The 20,922-nt window shown below is 40.8% G+C and overlaps 1 protein-coding gene across 1 annotated transcript in view; it reads left to right on the forward strand.

Annotated features, from left to right (window-relative positions):
* Kif5c (kinesin family member 5C) overlaps positions 1-20,922 on the forward strand; it is a 152,801-nt gene that overhangs the window by 67,851 nt on the left and 64,028 nt on the right. Inside the window, exons 5-10 of the mRNA XM_047544429.1 lie at positions 639-687; positions 961-1,016; positions 2,157-2,244; positions 6,671-6,795; positions 9,361-9,465; positions 9,823-9,971. Coding sequence (XP_047400385.1) covers positions 639-687; positions 961-1,016; positions 2,157-2,244; positions 6,671-6,795; positions 9,361-9,465; positions 9,823-9,971 — 572 coding nt within the window. The remainder of the gene's footprint in view (positions 1-638; positions 688-960; positions 1,017-2,156; positions 2,245-6,670; positions 6,796-9,360; positions 9,466-9,822; positions 9,972-20,922) is intronic.

Consider the following 20,922-nt stretch of genomic DNA (forward strand, 5'->3'; position numbering starts at 1 on the left):
ACCACCTAGCTACATCCCCAGTCCTTTTTATTTTGAAACAGGATCTTGCTAAGTTACCCAGGCTGACTTTGAACTTATGATCCTCCTGCCTCAGTCCTCCGAGTAGCTGGGTTTACAGGTGTGCGCTACCATGCCTGGCTTCTTTTATTCAAGCACATTTTGTTCAAATCTCTCCTAGACTCCAAACCTGGCCATCACTAACTCTCTCCCAGTTACCTTTTGAACTCTTGTACTTCCAAGTACACTGCCCATGTCCTCCTCAGTGCCCTCCCCACATCTGATGAGGTTGTCAGGTTCAGGCATTGAGGTGAGGTCTACTGATTTTTGAAATTACTTGCAGAGGATGTTTTCCATTCTGGCTATTGTCATACATAGAAGTTTGCTTGGTGCTTGTTTAAGGTAGAGCCTGGGGTCGTCCTGTACGTGACTGTCTGGCACACAGTGTGACTGACACCAGAGGAGACCAAAGGAGCTGCCATGTGTGGGGAGGCAGAGCAGTCCATATGTAGCAGAGGCTTCTTGCATCTTCTCTTGCTCTTCTTAGCCATGCACAACAAAAGCTTTTATGACTTCTAATAATGATGTTTTTGAAATACAGTGTGGCATTTCTATTCCAAATTCAATTTATTTTTAACCAGGTTTCCTATTTTGAGATCTACTTGGACAAGATAAGGGACTTACTTGATGGTGAGTAACTGAATGCTTGTCTTTATTTGCAGTTTAACTTAAGTCCAGGAGGTTGAAACGATTTACAGCACTTCCGCTTGAGGAACTGATGAAAATTTATAGAGATCTTGTCTTGCCTTCAGGCTATATGCTTTTTCATAGATATAGCTTCACCTTGCAAATTGCAAAAAGATTAGATTTGCCTATCTTCTGCAACAATTTCTATTTTTCTTCCAATACAGGGTCTTTAACTTTTCTTTTCTTCTTTGCATGTCATCATTATCATCTGTACAGTATCCAAGACAAACCTGGCTGTTCATGAAGATAAAAACAGAGTCCCATATGTAAAGGTATGAAGAACACTGATGGGTGGTGTGGTTAATTTCTGTTCAGGCACTGTTGAAAGAATTATTACACAAGATGCCCAGAATATTATCTATGAAAGCCATATAGGTATTTACTCATGTTCCTTATATTCTTTGGTTTTGAAAAAAGTCAGTATTTGATTTCTTTAATTGTATCTATCCTTTACGTAAATTATGATTATCTTCTTTTGTTCCGGGAACCAAACTAAAGTCTCGCAACTATTTGAAGCACACACGCTTTACTACTGAGCTACACCCCCAGCTCTCTTTATGTAATAGTATTATTTTAAAATTATTTAATTTTGTTCACATTAAAAATTATTTATTTGTATGTTTATTTATTTTGTGATCCTGAGTATTTAACCCAGAGGTGCTCTACCACTGAGCTACATCTCCAGCCCTTTTTATTTTTTATGTTGAGACAGGCTCTGAACTTGGAATCCTCCTGCTTCAGCCTCCTGATTCTCAGCATCATTTTCATTTGAAGAGACGGAGGCGTGAGGATCATAAGTTCAAGGCCAGCCTGGTAAACTTGGCTAGACCTTATCTCAAAATAAAAAATTGAAAAAAAAAAAAAAAAAAAGAAAGAAAGAAAAGAAGAGAAAAAAGGACCTGGTAGCTCAGTAGAAGAGTGCCCCTGGGTTCAATCCCTGGTACTGCAGGAAAACAAAAAGCCTTCAGCATTGAGCACAATAGTATATACTTTGTAGTCAGAAGTCTATGGTAGCATTATGTGTAGAACTTCAAAGTGTCTCTTGATGGCTAACATGGTAAATAAATAAAGATGGAAGGTCAAGTTGTACTTCATGCATTTTTTTCTCATGGATTTTCTTCTTCTGTTTTGTCTCTTGAAAATACTGCTGTTGAATATGAATATGTGCTCAAAAACCTGGGAGAATCCAGCATTTCTTTTATGGTTTTCTCCTAGGTTTCCTAGGGTTTGCTCACTCTTCTCTTTAATGTAGAATTCAAGCCCTAGGCAAGGAGAAGTTGTTGAATCAACATTGCAGCTTTTCTATTTATCCATACCTCTAAAAAGAATGGGAAAGTATTTAACTGCTTCAAAATATTGTTGCTTTTTAACTTTTCCAATGAGCAGTCGATCTGCTTCTGACTCCCTTCCAGGGGTGCACTGAGCGGTTTGTGTCGAGCCCTGAGGAGGTCATGGATGTGATAGACGAAGGCAAAGCCAACCGGCATGTGGCGGTGACAAGTAAGCACCACATGATTTCCTTCCTGTGACATGGGACACGGTCGGGGGGTGATGAGGTGCAGATGCAGGAATACAGGGGATGACCGCAGGACAGCAGTGACCCCCAGACACCAGGCCACATGCAGCATGAACCTGTGCAGGCTCCTTGGGTAAGACGTCCTTACTGTCCCCAAAACTCCGAGGTTTTGAAAATGGCTGGATGAGACACGTGGACCCTGATAACAGCCTCAGCCTGAACATTGGGGGAATTCAAACTGAGAAGTCAGCTTCTAAGTTTATTCATTTTAACCATGGTGTTTATTACTCAGGTTGAAAAAAAAATTCAACAGCAGATGATCAGTTCACTTGGCTGGCTGTCCTGCCTTGGCATGTGCATTATCAGGGAAGCCATGAGTGTTGCTAGAGCATCAGAGGTTCCATGCGTTATTTGGGGGAAGTAAATGGACAAATGAGGAAGATTTCACATGAGGCTGAAGGAACTAAGGATTTCTAGCTTGTAGGAGAAAAAACATCTAGAGAGGAGTTGTGGGCATTGCGGAGTATCCTAACATGTTTGAGGTGCTGACATTGACTGAGAGGGTCAGCTTGCTCTTTCTGATTTCAATGGGTGTAACAACTGGACAACTGAGGCTGTAGGAGGCAGGATTTGACCTACCACAGGAGAACTCTAAGCTGGTACTTAGTGAGGCTTGTTACCTGGAAAGGTAGAGAGGTCACTGTTGTGTTGTGGAAGAGATTCATGCATTAATTGGTTGATTGGTTTAGGCTCTGGAAGTCTCTTGAATCCAAGTTTCTTTGAGTGTGTGATCCAGAACTATAATTTGCAACCTTTTCTCTGCACCAACAAGGTATCAGATGATATTTGGATATGTGGCAAATTTAATAGGTGAGCCTGGCCTTCTAAAGGATGCAGGTCAAACTCCATTCCTTTCTGTCCTGCTTCAAACACACATGTACCTGAAAGAAGTTATTCCCTGTCTTTCATGAGTTGTTCTTAGTCATGAGTCATTCATGGCATACCTGACAACCCATTTTGGTCCCTGGTTTGGAACTGCTGGTTCAGAACATTACTATTATTCTAATCATTCTGCCAAGTTTTTTTTTTTTTTTTTTTTTAAGTATGGTAAAATATAGATAACATAAAATTTACTATTGTAATCACTGTAAGTATACAATTCTGTGATAGTAAGGGCATTCATGTTGTGTCCACCATCCATTTCAAGGACTCTTTCATCTGTATCCATTAAACACTAACTTTACTATTATTCTAATCATTCTGCCAAGTTTTTTTTTTTTTTTTAAGTATGGTAAAATATAGATAACATAAAATTTACTATTGTAATCACTGTAAGTATACAATTCTGTGATAGTAAGGGCATTCATGTTGTGTCCACCATCCATTTCAAGGACTCTTTCATCTGTATCCATTAAACACTAACTTCCTTTCCCTTTCCCCCAGCCACTGTTCTACTTTGTCTCATGACAAAGTATTTCATATAAGGTATCTCATGCAAGTAGAATCCTATAGTATTTTTCTTTTTGTGACTGGCTTATTTCACTTAGCATAAGGTCTGCAAGGCTTATCCACACTGTAGCATGGGTCCTTTTAAAGACTAATATCCCCTTGCATGCACAGACCACATTTTATTTATTCATTTATTCATCAATGGACTCTAGCTTGCCTCCACCTTTTGGCTGCTGTGAATAATGCTACAATAAACATGGATATACAAATATTTGTTAGACTCCCTGATTTCCTTTGGGTGTTTACCCAGAAGTGGAATTGATTGCTGAATCCTCTGGCAATTCTACTTGCAGTTCTTCAGTGACCACAGTACTGTTTTCCCTAGCAGGGGCACCCTTTTGCATTCCCACCAACTGTGCGTAAGGGTTTTTGCACTTTCTGCACATCCTCATCAACACTGTTTATTTGCTCTCTCTGAGTGTATTAGCCATCCTGATGGGTGTCAGCTGGTATCCTTTGTGGTTTCGAATTTCCCTAATGATTTGTGACGTTGAGCACTGTTTCATGTGCCTATTGGCTAGTTTGTGTATCTTCTTTGGGAAATGCGTATTCAAGTTCTTTACCATTAAATAATGTTGTTGTTGTTGTTATTGACTTTTTGGAGTTCTCTATATGTTCTGGATATCTATCTCTGGTTAGATACATGATTTGTGAATATTTTCTCAAATTTCATGGATTGCTTTTTCACTCTGTTGACAGTGTCCTTTGATGTGCAGAATTTTTTGATTTTGATGAAGTGCTATTAATGTATTTTCCCTTTTGTTGCTTGTGCTTTTGGTGTCATTGCCAAGAAGTCATTTCCAAGTTCAATGTTATGAAGCTTTTCCCTTTTGTTTTCTTATAAGAGTTTTTTAGTTTTAACTTTCACATTTAGATCTCTGATCCTTTTTGTGTTAATTTTTATACATAATCTAAGGGAGCAATTTTTTTCTGGTGTGTACATCTAGTTTTTTCAACCTCTTTTATTGAAAAGATTGTCCTTCTGCCATTGAATGATCTTGACAACTTATCAAAAATTATTTTGATTACATCTGCAAGGATTTCCCTCTGAGCTCTCTACTCTCTTCCATTGGTCTATGTGTCTGTTTTTATGCCAGGACCACATTGTTGGTTTTTCTTTTTTTTCTTTTTTTTTTGGTACTGTGGATTGAACCAAGGGGCATTTTAACCACTGAGCCACATCCCCAGCTCTCTTTTGTATTTTTAAATTTACAGACAGGGTCTCACCAAGTTGCTTAGGGTCTCACTAAATTGCTGAGGCTGGTGTTGAACTCACGATGCTCCTGCCTCAGCCTCCCGAGCTGCTGGAATTACAGGGGTGTGCCACCCTGCCTGGTTATTGTTGTTTTCTTTTTTTGTGGGAATGTCTCACTGTGCTACTGGGGCTGGCCTACAACTCCTGGCCTCAGGTGATCCTCCTGCCTCAGCCTCTGAGTGGCAGGGACTCTAGGCCTATGCCACCATTCCAAGCCTTACATTATTTTGGTTATTGTAGCTTTGTGGTGATTTTTTAAATCAGTTGGTGTGAGACTTCCAACTTTGTTCTTGTTTTTCAATATTATTTTGGTATTTTAGGATCCCTTGAGATTCCTTATGAATTTGAGGGTATATTTTTCCATTTCTATAAAAATATTATTGAGATTTTGATAAAGGTTTTTAATTGAATCTGTAGATTGCTTTGGGAAGTGTTGACATCTTAAAAATATTAAATCTTTTAACCAATGAATATGGGATAAGTTTCATTTATTTGTGTCTTTAATATCTCTTTAGCAATAGTTTTTAGTTTGCAGGCTAAAATTTTCATTTTCTTTTCTTTTTTCTTTCTTCCTTTCTTTTTTTTTTTTTTTTTTTGGATACCAGGGATTGAATTTAGGAGCACTTGACCACTGAGCCACATTCCCAGCCCTATTTTGTATTTCATTTAGAGACAGGGTCTCACTGAATTGCTTTGCACCTTGTTTTTGCTGAGGCTAACTTTGAACTCACAGTCCTCCTACCTCAGCCTCCCGAGCTGCTGGGATTATAGGTGTGTGTGCCACTGCCACTGCACCCGGCCAAATCTTTCATTTTCTTAGTTAAGTTTGTTCTTAAGTATTTTATCTTTTTTTTTTTTTTTGGCTATTATGTTCTTAATTTCCTTTTTAGATTTTTTGCTGTTAGTATATAGAAATACAACTGATTTTTGCATACTGATTTTGTTTCCTGCAATGTTGCAGAATTTATTATTTATGACATTTTTGAAAATGGGATCTTTAGGGTTTTCCACATATAATCTGGTAAGATGCTTTTGAGAAATAATTGCTGATGAGGTTTGAATGAATAATTTGCTGCTGAGGTCTCTGTCTGCTTGGTGGACAAAGACCAGGGGCGGAACAGCTTTTTATTTCAAGTACCCCATCCTAATGAGGCATATTTAATCTTTGAGACCTTCTGTGCACTTAGCATGGGTTATAGAAGTGGATGTCTTAATCCTTCCTTAAGAAAGTCCTAATCCTTCCTTAAGACAGCTTATGATACTCCCGATAAGGCCAGGCTTACACACATGACCAAGACAGAATACATCAGGTACTAAGTCTGAAGGATTTAAAGTGAGCCGGGGGAGGAGGCCGTGAGCTTCTTGGAGAGTCAGGTGAGGAGGATGTTGGAGGATGGGGTTTCAAGCAGAGCTGGAAAATCTGTTCTTTCAAACCGATGACCAAAATTTTTAGATTAATTTCTTTGCTAGTTGAAGACATTTTAAATCTTTCATTTCTAGAATGAGCATTGTTTTTCAGAAGAAACTGTGGACTTACTTCAAAGAAATGGAGTGGGTTAGGCGTGATTTTCTGTGCTTTTAAAAGCACGGTTTGCTACCTATGTTCATGAGTTCTTTGCAGAGCAGTAAACTATTTTCCTTTTCAGACATGAATGAACACAGCTCTAGAAGTCACAGTATCTTCCTGATTAATATTAAACAAGAGAATGTAGAGACTGAAAAAAAACTCAGTGGGAAGCTTTATTTGGTTGATTTGGCTGGGAGCGAAAAGGTAATTGCTTCTTTATTTGTATTATCTATAATTCTCCGTCATTTGCTTCAGTGTGCAATGGTATAATTTTTGTGCCTCTGAATTCCTTGGTTTTAAAGAGCTTTTAAAGTTTCCCAGGTTGAGCCAAGGTGTTATTAAATCCAACCTTTGTTTTCCTGCTCTTTCCTTTCTGGTCTTGAAGTCCCCCGTTTGCGTCACAGGCAGGTGTGTCAAATGCTCTCTCTGATTTATGCCTGTTAGGCCCCGATGACAACACTGGGCAAGTGTTGGTCTGAACGTAGCCTGGCAAAAAGCAGCTGCGCAGATGTGGGAGGGACCAGACGCCTGAGGACAGGAAAGATTCCCCTGAGGAACCAGACTCAGATGCCGGGAAAGGGCTTTGCCATTGGAGGGTGGCAGCCCTGACTGTACATGTTTTATTTGCTGACAGGAGATCTGGACCCTGGCGCTGACCCTGGCCCCCTGTTCTCCTGGTAGCACCCTGAACTGAGTGTCTGACATGGGTGGTTTTGGGTCCTTCAGGTTATGAGGACTGTGGTCAGGCTTAGCCATAAGCTCTGATGGTACTTTGCTTTCGTCCGGACCTCTCTTGCCACCTGTATTCTGATCCTAACCCTCCCAGGGCCACAGTCCAGCGTCTGTAACCTGGATCTAGCCAGAATTTCTAGCCTCCAAGCCTTCCTCCACGGCAGAGTGGCAGCTCCCGCTGCCACACCCTGGCTGCTGCACAGACCCACTCGGGCAGTGTCACACAGCCAGGTGCACAATGCCCTTCCCCCATCATCAGTGACATAAGCTGGTGGTCCCCATCAGGACAAGCCCTGAGGCTTGGTCAGTCTCCCTCATTGGACAGTTGACCCCCACTTGCTGCATCATACCACTGTGTTCCTGTACTTCCAGTAATGGCGACCAACAGCCCTGTAAGTGATGTAGGTTGTGGCTGCTTGGATTGCCCTTTCATTTGCATTTGTAAAACCATGTACATAAAACCATCTGAATGTTCCTGGTTGGAATCTGAAAATTTACTGGTGTGGGCTGGTATTTGGGTAAGCGGACATCCATCAGTATGGTAGTAATGGAGCAGTTCTAGAGTGACCATGACTTTACTACCATGCCAGGTATGGGTCCAGACAAAGAGCTGAGTGGCTCCTTCACTCTTGCTGAGTGCAGTGATGAGTATTTAGGACCTAAGTACTCCTGAAAAATGCCTCCTAGTAGCTGGCAGATCTGAGTGGAGGCCTGTCTCTGCAGTGTTGGTTGTTATTGCTAATGATATTTATGGGCTATTTTAAAATGTCCTTATAGTTTCTTTTGTTCACATCTGTTTCCCTTTGCCCTAAATGTGTCCATGTGAGTGTGGTGTGAATTTTTAGAACAGGACTCTGGATTTTAGTTCCCATCTCTCTAAATGGCTTTCTTCCCTTAGGCTGGCAGTTTGGCATCTCTGAAGCTCAGTTTCCTTGTCTGTAAAGGAAGGTGATGGATAGTACCTGCCTTGTGTATTTCGGGGAGTTAAGATGCTCGAATATAAAAGTACCCTAAAATCCACAGTTATGAGTAGGCTGTTATCATTTGTGACCCATCAGATACACTATTGCTCCGTCTGTAAGCAGAGGCATCCACACACACAATTCCAGGAGAGATGAGAATCTGTCCTATTTGAATGAACATGCATTCACCTGTATCTTAGGGGTTTCTCCTTTATTGTTATTGACATCCATCTTTGTGAGGTTTGAAATTATTTCTCCTCTTTCCTTCAGAGAGCAGCTGCTCACCTTGCATCATCTGTCCAGGCAACAGAGACATGAATCATGTTGAGTTCCTTTTTTTTTTTTTTTTTTTTTTTTTTTGCAGCATCTATAAACTGCTCTCTACCCAGAGCAAATGCTGTAAATATAAAATTACCAGCAATAACACAGCAGAGGAGATACTGTGCATGGGCCCTCTGGCTGCAGAGGAAAAAAAGACAAATTTACAGTGTAATGCACACTTCCTTGACTTTTTATGCCTCTCTGACTTGCATTGCTTTTTGGATATTGTTTCTTTTCCTTTCCTTTTTCTTTGCTATGGGAGGAACAGAATTGGGATGACCTTGTCCACTACCTGCTGGTCCTTTGCCTGAATTCAGGGCTCATAATGTACATTTCCCCTACTCTCCCACTCACTGTGACTCAGGACAGAATTTTCTCTCAGTGCTTCCGTCTGGACATCCTCTGGTGTGGAGGCTATGTCTTAGTCTCCCAGGGCTGAGCTTACCCGTGGTGACAGCACTTCTGGAGCCTGGTTTCCCTGGATGGATGTCCCCCGGGGAAGCATCTGCAGCTCTCCCACTTGAGGCATTTCAGCCATTCCACTAAAACCTAATTGAGAGGAAAATGACAGCAGGAGAGACCAAATCCCCAGCCTCATGCTCCAGGGATGGTTTTATCAATGTGCTTCTTACTTACCTCTGTTTTTCCTTTCTTTCTAGGAGGGTCTCCCCCTTTGCCCTCGTGTGAACTTCAAATCTCTACTTTGTGCTTTTGCTGTCCTGTGCAGTTCACTGCTTTTTCTTCTCTCTGGTAGGTCAGCAAAACTGGTGCAGAGGGAGCTGTACTTGATGAAGCTAAAAACATCAATAAGTCTCTGTCCGCCCTTGGAAATGTGATCTCTGCCTTGGCAGAAGGGACAGTAAGTGATCCTGCTTCATCTATTAAATACTATTACCAGAAGTTGCCTTTTGGGTTTCCATGTTCTCTTTGCCACGCACCCCAGAGAGTCATTTGTTTTCCTGTTTGGAAAAGACAGAGGGAATCCTGGCTGTGGACTCCTGTTGCTGGGAGATCCAGTCCATTAAAAAGTGTGAATGGTGATGCTGATTTCCTATGGGCATTCTAAACTTTGGCAAGATCCAGGGACCTGGCCGCAAATTCTTATTTCACACATGTTTCTAAGTTCAGTGTCTACATTCCCAGCTTGCTTGCTTGCTTCTGTGTCTTTTCCTTTCAAAGAGCTGTCAAAACCAATACTAATTATTTTCCTGAACAGAAAACACACGTGCCATACCGGGACAGCAAGATGACTCGGATTCTCCAGGACTCTCTGGGTGGGAACTGTAGAACCACCATCGTCATTTGCTGTTCTCCCTCTGTCTTCAATGAGGCTGAGACCAAGTCCACGCTGATGTTTGGACAGAGGTGCGTGTGGTCTCTCGGGACCTGTGCTCTGAGCTGGCTCTTAAGTCTTAGCCTTGGGTGGTGCGGACTCGGGTTAGAGTGTAACAATGTGAGGGAGCAAGGAGTTACTAAATTGCATCTAGCAGTTAATCTGTAAACTTGAGGCATAATTTATTGAAGCCAAAGGAATAATTACGTTTTTAAGTAGTGGGCAGAAATATACCAGTCAAAAGTATGGTGTTTAAAAAAATAAAACACCCAAATTTATTATAGATGCGAATTGGTAATAAAGCTGAGTATCACTTTTGTTCTTTGTGGAATCTAAGTCTAAATTAGGTCCGTATGATTTCTAGTGTGTAAATCTCAAGATTGATAACCACTTTAACTCCAATAGTTAGAATCCATTGCAAAGGTTCTAATAATAATAAATAAATCAGAAACATAAATGAATATAGAGTAGCAGCATAAATAGAGAAGGGAAGAACTCCACACTTACCCTGAGAGTAAGAGGGACAGAGTGTATGCTGAGGAAGAGACTGGCAGCAACAATCTTCTGACGTTCAAAATGCCCAGACGAGCATTAATCTCTGTAGAGTGTTAATAGGTGGGCAGCCAGGAAGAGTCAGTGATCTTAAAGCAACTTCACGTGTGTGGCTGGGTTCTTTCCTTCCTATCCTTACAAGCCATTTTCTTTTCACCCACCCCCTCCTCTGACCAAGGCTGACCTCCTTCAGGCCTGTTTCCTCAGTTCCAGTGTCCAGGACTCATCCTCTCAGCTGGGTTCCTCGGGGTTAGCTCCCTGAGTGTTTGTGTCACTGCTGTTTTGGATGATCTGAGCATCTTTTGTGCTCAGGGGCTGAGCCTGAGGGTGGATCTACAGTCCTGTGATCTTTAGATAACTTAACGTTTCTCTGTGGGACTTGGCTGCCTCATTCTTAAGCGGATGTCCCTGGTGCTCCTGCCTTCCTGCTGGGGGAGTGTGTTGTGTGGTTATGCCTGAGAAATGGTTTCAGATGCTAGAAAAAGGACAGAGGGGGTGGGCATTCTGTAGGGGAGATTATTATGACTGTTTAAACTGCATTAAGCCCCAGTCATTTCCTGAGCCCTCAACAGAACACAGAATTACACAGTTGTGGCACCTGTGGGATGTCTAAATAAATAATAATTACATTGAAATGTTGTAGAATTAATATGTCTTTTAAACTGGATTTGGGTCCTTTATTTCCTCCCAAATGACTTCCTTGATTAGACAAATGCTTAGGTCAGTGGGATTGTGGTAGGATAACACTTACTTTGCTCAGGGGTCTCAGGATACCTATAAATCAGCTTCTGCTTATGAGAAGCATAGAGTGTATCCTGCTTCTGCCCCCCTTTCCCACACAGTGTCTTGGACTTGAGCTTTAACAGTTTCCTCTAAAGACATGTTTGAGCAAACCAGCTCCAAATGCATTTATGAAGGAATTATTTCTTTTAAAATATCCTCACCTATAAATCAAAACTATTCTGGATCTTTGTAAGCCAGGGTCCCCCTGGGGTCCTGGGCTTTCTGACTGAAAGCTTTCTGACTGGTAGTGGGTATTTGCTTCTGTGTATTGGAAGCATATTAAGTTTTACTTCAAGTGATTACTGTCTTTCTTCTGATCTTAGGCCATCAGTAGCAGCATCATTATCATTAACACATTTTTTTTAGTGTCAAATACATGTTAGACATGTCAAAATCCTCCTAGCACTTCTTGCAGGTAGGCATTATCTCACCTTTGTACAGAGGATGAAATTGAGGCTTTCAAAGCCATTACCTATCTTACCTGAGACCACCCAGCCAGTAAATGACTAAACATGTAGCAGGTCCTAGGATGCTGACTGCATTATTTGATCTACAACTTCTCACATGTGGGTACCTTGATCAGGAAACTTTGTATGAGTCAATTTTTCATTGTTATAACAAAATGCTTGAGGCTGGGTACCTTATAAAGAAAAGAAGTTTATTTAAGCTATTAGTTTTGGAGGTTCAAGGATATGGTACTGACATCAGCTTGGCTCTTGTGAGGCTGTCATGACTGACACTACTAAAATGACAATAGTCTGTGTGAGAAGGAGAGATCATGTGATGAGACAGAGAGCCAGAGAGGCTGGGGAGGGACCAGACTTGCTTTTTAATAATGACCCACTTGTGAGGACTACCCAGGGTTTCATGGTAACTAACTCATTTCCTTTTGAGGATAGCAATGCTGGTAACCCATGACCTTGTACCAGGTTCCATTTCTTACTGAAGGTTTCACTATCTCTTACCCCACACTGAGGACCAGACTCCAACACAAGCACCCCTGGGGGACATTCTCAAACCATATCTGATCCAGGGCATCCTGGATGAGTGCTCTGCAATGACTGAGCAGAGCCCTCTGGTTTAGTGAACCCAGTTTTGCAGTTAAGTGCTGCCATTGACCATTCTCTCATTTCCTTCTCTCTGAGCCTCAGGTCTCTCACCTGTAGAAGGGGATATAATAATGCCTCCTTCTGAGGATTTTTGAGAGGGTTATTTAAGTTTCTTCAGTTTTCACCCTGCATAATGCTAGCAAGTTCCCCTTTTCTCTGTTGTAAACAGTCTGACAGTATTGAGGTTTGGGAAGGTCATGGCAATGGGTGAGACTAGGCTGGATATGATGTACTATATGGGACAGCAAGGTAATAGAAGGGACAGGAAAATTAAAATTACATTTCTGGAATAAATGAATCAAAGAAAATTTGCTTATAACTTAGCAATCCTGGAAATATAAAATAATACCAGCAATTTTCCAGATAAAATAGGCTGCTTGAATTCTTTTATCAGCTATCTAGATTCTGAGTTGCATGGAAGCAGGGAATGAATTTGTCAGTGGTATCAGTTTTCCAAATGGTGTTTAGAGTGATGAATGCACAGTAGGTGTCCTGTAAATAATGCTCCTCAAATGAACCAACAGAAGAACCCAAAGCTTGTCACAAGTGTGGGATTCCTTGCTGAACTGTAATGCCCTGCACTCAGGAGTTGGGTTGGTTTGGATCTGGTTTACTTTCCATTCTTCAATTAGAAATGTGTGAGATTTTTTTCCCCTTCCCTCTATTCCTAAGTTAGTTAATTGATTCTTTAAGGACACCAAACTCCTCCATGGCCCTATATCTGCTTTATGGTTAAAAATACTCATTGAACCCAATTACACAGCAGACACGTGTCTGAACATCGGATTAGACATGGTATCTGATAGCTAATGAGATTAAGCACTTTGAACTCAGAAAAGCTTCTAGGCACATCCCAAATTCAGTGTAACAAGGGTTCATCATTTCTGTTGCAGGAGTGGCCAAACCTTAGGATGGTATAAGTTTTCTCAGTTATTCCTAGGTGGTTCTTTCAAGGACATGAGGAAAGTGTGCATTTTTTTTTTTGCTAGGCTGGACTGTGTTGATGCTCTGAATAAAACAATAGTGTGTGCTTTGAAGCTGTAAAAACAAGTTGGAGCTGCAGGTGCCTGAGGGCCACCTACGTCCCCCTGCTGGCCTGACTTTGGGAAGTATTCTAGATTAGGTGCTGGAACTTAAAGGGAAAGATTCACTGTTTCCGCCTCTGGTGTCACTGTTGATTTTTGGCCCTTTCATTTGGTCAGGTTTGTCCCTTTGGTCCCCTGAGTGCCCAGCACTGTGCTAGTGAAGAGGCAGAAGCTGCCTTCTATAGCTCAGATAACTTTAAGCCAGTCGAGGTGGCCACACTTAAATTCCCAGGTGGTTGAGAGTCAACAAAACAGGCTCAAATTGGAGCAATTTCATTGAATTTTTTTTTTCTATCTGGCCCCCAGCTTTTTATTCTTCAGTCTTTAATTACTCTTCTACAGTAATTTTACAGCACTATTTGGAAAAGATATTTTTAAGTTTTAGAAGTGGGAACTCAAATCAGCCAATTATCTTGGAAAGCTATTTCATGTTCCCTGGTTTGGGGTGGTGTTGAAGGGAGGGGAGCCCCAAGGGGCAGGCCAAACAGCTCAGGAAGGCCTGAGTCAGCAGATCTTTGACACCAAGAGTTCTGAATGATCCAGAATGGATAATTCACTGCCTTTATCTGTATGTCGATTGTGGAAGAATTGATAACTTAGGAAAATAGTCTTTTCCTGTTGTGCACAGTTTAAAAAAATATCATGCCATCATTTTAATTGTGGCACCTGCCATTTTAGTGGCAGCTGGATTAGGCAGAGCCTGAATAGAGTGCATGCAAAATTTGTGTTGCAAGAGCATGGGAACAAATTACCTGCAAAGGTGGGGTGAGCACTTTGGCCAAGGCACACCCTTCACTATATTTTTGATATAAAACCAAAAAATGCTAAATCCTCCCTGCTGGAGGACCTGCTGCTGAGATGCCAACAGGGTTAAATTTTGCTCTGCGGGGAGGGAAGAACTGGATGCTAATGAGACGCTAACTCCTCATCCATGTCATTAATATTTTAATTTCTCCTTCCTGACCCTCCTCCCTCACAGGCAGGGAAATGGCTCCCCAGGAGCTGGGAGGGTGCTTTGGAGTAGTGGGTTTCCTGAAGGTTTAGGTGGGACTGGGGGACTGGGACTCAGAGTAGATTAGAAGGTGTGATGTTATTTTTACATGTCAGCTTGGCTAGGCTATAGTGCCCACTTATTTAATCAAACAATAGTCTGGCTGTTGCTACAAAGTTACTTTGTAGCTGTGTACAATTAGTGAATGTGTACAATGCCTAAAGTATGTTGCCCTGGATAATGAGGGTGGCTCTCATCCAACCAGCTGAAGGTCTTAAGAGCAAGAATCCAGGCTTCCCAGAGAAGACATTCTGCTCAGGGCTGTAATACAGCTCCTGCCTAAGTGTCCAGACTGCTGACTTTCAGACCCGCTGTGCTCTACAATCTTGTGGACCAAGATAATTGGGTGATTCAAGTTCCTAGTTTTTCTTTGCCTTGTCTCCTCCCTCCCTCCCTCCCTCCCTCCCTCCCTCCCTCCCTCCCTCCCTCCCTTCCTTCCTTCCTTCCTTCCTTCCTTCCTTCCTTCCTTCCTTCCTTCCTTCCTTCCTTCCTTCCTTCTTGTTAGGGTTAGGGATTGAACCCAGGGTGCTTTACCACTGCAATACATCCCCAGCACTTTTTTTTTTGTTTTGAGATAAGGCCTTGCTAAGTAGCTGAGACTGGCCTCTAACTTGCGATTCTCCTGCTTAGCCTCCCAAGTCACTGGGATTACAGGCACACACAGTTTCTTTAAATAAATAAATAAGAGGAAGATCTATTTTGCATATATAATAGAATATATATACATGTATGTGTGTGTGTGTATATATACATAATAGAACACATAATCTTTCTCTCTCTTTGTCCCTTCTGTTGGCTTTGTTTCTCTGGAGAACCCTGACTGATAGACAAGGATGCTGGATGCCCCCTCCTACCTCACAGACGTCTCTCTCAGTCTCTCTCTCTCAAGCACACCATTTACGGGGCATAATCACCCATTACAGATTATTCTATGTGTTGAAGGGGTTAGGATGTCTGGAGCTCCTTATTCAAATGCTCACATTCTCCCGAACACCTGGAGAGCAAAGGAAGACGCTAAAACATGAAGTAAGGAGGTACCAAGAATAAACATCTCCCTGGTTCTTCCAAGGAGGCCAAAATAATTAGCATAAACTCCAGCGACAGACAGTGCACCCATCATTTAGAACTGACAATGGCCAGGAAATATGAATAGAGGAAGGAAGCCATTGGGGAAAATAGGCGTGGATGATAGGACTCAGAGTGTTCTGAGCTAGTGGTTGTAGGTCTTCCCCTTCGTTCGATGAAGGCTTTGTTCAAGTACCAAATTATGAGGATGCCTTCAGAGTATCAGGTATGGGTTCTTAGCTTGGGCTGATGAGGAAAGTGAAATTAATTGTCCCCTAAAAGGAATCATCAAGAAGCAATCCAATAACAATCTCTAAGACCAACCAAGAGTTGTGACCAAAGGAAATGGACCCTATCAATCCACTTAGAAGTCTGCGCATGTGCCTCTAAATGTGTGAATTGCAAATTGAATGGTAGAGGGACTCAGTGGTGCTGGGAAGGAAATTGGGAGACAGTTGCCTTCTTTGCATTCCGCAGCGGAATATGTCCAAGGGAATCTTTTCTCAGTCCTGCATTGAGATGGAAGGAGTACTGTGGCCTCTGTTCTTTTTCCACTGTGGTTAATCTGCCTTCTCCAAGGGGGGTTGACATTCATTAGCTTTGAGGTCTTTTATAAACTTGACCTTTGTTACCTCCTGAGGGGAAAAGGATTTTTATATGTGGGCCAGCCCAGATCATATATCACTGAAGTGTTGCGTGACTCTAAAGTAAGCCAAAACACAGAGAAACTGCAAAACAGGTACCTTGATAATGGCATCCTCAGTTAGGCTCATTCTGCTAGTGGATTTTGTTGTTAGGGTAAACTCCAGATTGAGTTAAGGCTCTTCCTTGGGTAGCCTTTCGTTAGGACTTTACTCAGTGTCTACTGTGGGGCCTAACTTGTGGAGTAGGCATTTATATCTGAATATGCTTTGGGGGCTCTTGTTAAAACCCTGAGCGGTTTTAAAAATGAAGAACCAAGGCATTTTTGTGCTTCTTAGTGAATGATTAGGTCACTTTGGGTTAATCAGATGGTATATAGTTTAAGCATTAAAGATGGTGAATGAGTAGGAAGTGGTTAGAATAAGGCTCCAGTGGATCATTGCCTGGTTTTTCCCTTTCAAAGAGATAAGGTCCTAGCACTTCCTGGCTGGATGGCATCTCTATTGCTTTACAGTCTACAGGATGTTGTTTTGGGCAACAGTGGTCCCCCTGAGGTTGTGTCACCTAGTGCTCGTAGCTATCTTAGTTTGGGTAAACACGCTCGGATATTTGTACCACCATGAAATCACCTACTGAGGCATTGTGTCTTGGCATTAAGCAACACATGACTATATAGCTTCAGCTACACAAAATTATAAAGCCTGCCTTAAGAGCATTTCTTACTTTCTGCTCTCTTGTTGGTTTTATGTTCTCTTGTGCACTACTTGAAATTCTTTGAAGAAGCAGACTGAGCAGTAAAGGCACAGGCACATGTGTGGGCCTGCATATAAGCCCCGCATACGTTCACATGCGCTCTTGTACCCAGGGTCCCTGTCCACTCACTGTCTCTGTACAGTACAATTTACTGTGATTACATTCAACAAATATGTGGAAAACACCAAGATAAGAGAGCCAGGAAATGAAAGCCTTTAAAAATTTTTCTTTTGTAGTTGTAGATGGACAGTATGACTTTATTTTATGTATTTATTTTTATGCAGTTCTAAGGATCCAGCCCAGGGCCTCACACCTGTTAGACCAGCACTGTCCTGAACACAGCCCAGTCCATAAAAACTTTGCCATGCTTTAAAGTGTACAAAACAAGAAATCAAACAGCGGACCACTGTGTAACTACATGGATGGCATATAGCTGAACGTTCAGGAAGCAGGGAAGCACATTTTCAGTGGCAAAATTAGGTAGGAGCTAATAATGATCAATAGAGTCTTATTCTCTAAATTTGCTAAAGTTCATGGTAAAAAGAAAAAGCGATGGTAGATATTCTTCATCCTTTTGCTCCAGGTCTTCTTGGAAAAGAAGGAATGATACCCTCTTTATTCCACTTTACAAGATTGTTTTCAACATCTAGACAGGAGAATGTTTGTTCTATTAAAAAAACCCCTCTGGGCACAGAAATTCAATCTCTTTCTTAGTAACTAGTTTATTTGACGATCTGGAAATTCTTATATCTGATATGATTCCTTTCTATAGCAGTTAATTTTTCTTAACTCACTTTTATTTAATATAATATACATATTACAAAAGCATCAAGTGTACAATTTATAAACTTTTATGTGTACATACATTTGTAACTGCTGCCCAGTGTCTCAGAAGTCGCTTTTTTGCATTCTCTTAACCTATATCCAATTCTCAAGAGTAATTGTCATCTTGACTTGGATCAACATGGATTGGTATTGTCTCTGACCTTTATATAAATGAGATCACACAGTACTGTTTGTATCTGGCTTCTTTCATGCACCATTATATCTGAAAAGCCCATCAAAATTGTTAGGTGTAGTTATTTAATACAGTTATGTATTTTACAGTTTGAATATAGCATGTATATATTTGTTTTGTTGGTAGAAATTTGAATGCTTTCATTTAGGGGCTGCTGTAAATCAACTTTGACCCTGGTCATCATGCCTTTAGGTGAACATACATCCTCATTTCTGTTGGGTAAGAATGGGATTCCTGGGAAATGGGGTGTAAGGTGTTCAGCTTTTATAGATACTACCAAACACTTTTTCAAAATGATAGTAATAATCCACACTGTCTTTAGCAGTAATTCAGTGTTACGGTTATTGCCCTTCTTTGCCAACAGCTGGCATTTTAAAGTAGTTTAAAAAATAAAAATGCTAGTGGATGTGTAAAGGTATCTGTAGTTTTACTTGCATTTCTCTGATAGTTGTTGATATTAAGCACCTTTTTTGCTATGGGTTTTTTTTTTTTTTTTTTTTTTTTTTTTTTTTGTTTTTGTACTTCTTTTACGAAATTCCTATTCAAGTTTGCTAGATTTTTCTTATTGATTTATAGGAGGTATTCTGGGCAAGTCTTTTGTTAGGTATATGTATTTCATATATCTTTTCCCATTTTACAACTTGCCTTTTAACTCTCTTAATGGTGACTCTTAATGAAGAGAGGCTTTTAATTTTAATGAAGTCAAATTTATTTTTGTTTTATGTGCTCTTTAAGAAGTCTTTGCTTACCCCAAGGTCTTAAAGTCATTCTCCTCTATTTTCTTTTAGAAGCTTTATTATTTTACCCTACAGTCCATCTGGAATAGAATTTCTTAATATGGTACTGGTTTGGAAGGACTGTCCTTTCCCCCATCCCGTACAGTGCCTTTGTCATAAATCAGATGACTGTGTATCTATTTCTAAACAATCTATTCTGTGTCTACGCCAAAGTTTCTATATAATCGGTTTTAATTACTGTGGCTTTATAAGTATTGATATTCAGTCCTTATCTTTGATCTTCCAAAATTATCCTTTCTATTCTTGGCTTTTTCATTTCTACTATAAATTTTAGAACCAACTTGCCAATTTTCCATACACCTATACACATACACACACACACCCTTCTAGAATTTAGGGGTACATTATTTTAAATCTGTAAAGCAATTATCAGAGCATTGGCTTCTTTCCCTGTCAGCCTGAGCTGATGTCTTCATTCATATTCTTCCTTTGGAGGATAGAAAGGCCTGCTGCTCTGCTCCACTGGAGCTAACTGAAGTCTCGGGATACAGTGAGATATGTTTTCTCACTGTTTGTGTTCCAGGTGGGAATTGGGTTGCACACCTACTCCTCTGAATCTTCTCTTTACCATCTCTGTGCTGCTCTGTGCTTTGGGAAGGTGACTGGTTTGGATCACTGCAAATGGACTCTTTTGCCTTTGGCTTCCAGTTAGGTTCAGTCACTGGGAAGCCACCTGGACAGATCATCAGAAGAAGAGTGTGAGGTCAGGGGGCTTCATTCTGTGCCCTCCAACCAAGGCTGTTACAGTTCCCATCAAGCAACCTTGCTCTTCTGACTCCTGCCTCTGACCCCTTCAGCCTAAGGGTGATAATGTTTCCTCCCACATTATCACATTATTTCCCAGTACCTTTTAATAACTTTGTTAAACTCTCCAAATAATGCAGTTTGAGCAGGTCATCTGTTTCCTGATTACTACATAAGTAGAAGATAAAGAATGTTCTGAGCAGCTTTTAGAAGAGCTCAGAGAATGAAAACTAGTTGCACCAGTGACACCCTTGTGGGGTCTACTGGCAACATGTACCTCTGGCTGAGACTGCCTGGGCATAGCATAGAAGCTCAGCCTTGCTCTTTCTGGTATCATTTGGAATCATTAAGTGACACTTGATGATTTAAAAAGTAAGATTAGTAGTCTCAAAGTGCACCCGTAAATGACAACAGTGTTTTAGCATGAGCTATTTTTCACTCTCTGAATTACTAAGTTGCTAATGGATGCTACAGTGTTTGTGCTCCAGTCTGAGAAATATCCCCAGCACTGCCTGAGGATGTTCCAAGACAAGGTGAGAGTGTCAAGCTGAAACAGTCTTTAAAGTAGTAATAAAATTGCTGCTATTTGAAAAATTAGAATTGAAACATTTCTGGGGACAGCAGCCTCAAGCTACTGTGAATGAGAGAGAATTACACTAATTCTTTAGTGAGTCTTATATTGAAGTCCTTAAACTCTTCTTTTGACAGTTGGGTTATTTAGTTGTCTGCTTTAGAAATTAATTTTTGGAATGACATCTGTAGCGCGGGTAATGAGTACTGCTGAATTTCTTGCACTGAAATAGAAATCATGTCCGGAATGTCATTTGTTGACAGCAGTAATTAACCTGGATCACACATCAGATCATACAGGCAAATATGATAGTATAAGGACGGTTTGGAGTTTAAAATGAAAATGTCAATAGCAAGTAAAAGAGGTTGTCATATAGTTTTAAATGAAGTTTTACCTTTTTAAAAAGATAAGTAGTAAGTAGAATTCTGCCATGATTAACTTACACTTTAGTGGGCAGACCTCCTTATGTGTTCGTGTCTGTGCTTGCCTAGGTAAATTGTGTTTTTTGGCTTCATGATCACTAGTGCATCTCTCACCAGCTGCTCTCTCATGTTACTGTCCAGCTACCATTTGTGGGGCATCACATCTCCACTGGTCATATGCCCTAGAAGATCACAGACCCTCTAATACTACAAGTAGCAAAACGGTGCCATTAGACATGTCTGTCCCCATGTTATTTTTAAAAATTGTCTTAAACTGGAAAATACAAATAAAAATATCTCTCAATTTCTGACTTCTTTTCTTTTTAAAATTTTGTTCTATTATATATGATAGTAGAACACATTTTGAGACATTGTACACAAATGGAGCATA

The sequence above is a fragment of the Sciurus carolinensis genome, chromosome 3, assembly GCF_902686445.1.
Source record: "Sciurus carolinensis chromosome 3, mSciCar1.2, whole genome shotgun sequence".
NCBI classification, from domain to species: domain Eukaryota; kingdom Metazoa; phylum Chordata; class Mammalia; order Rodentia; family Sciuridae; genus Sciurus; species Sciurus carolinensis.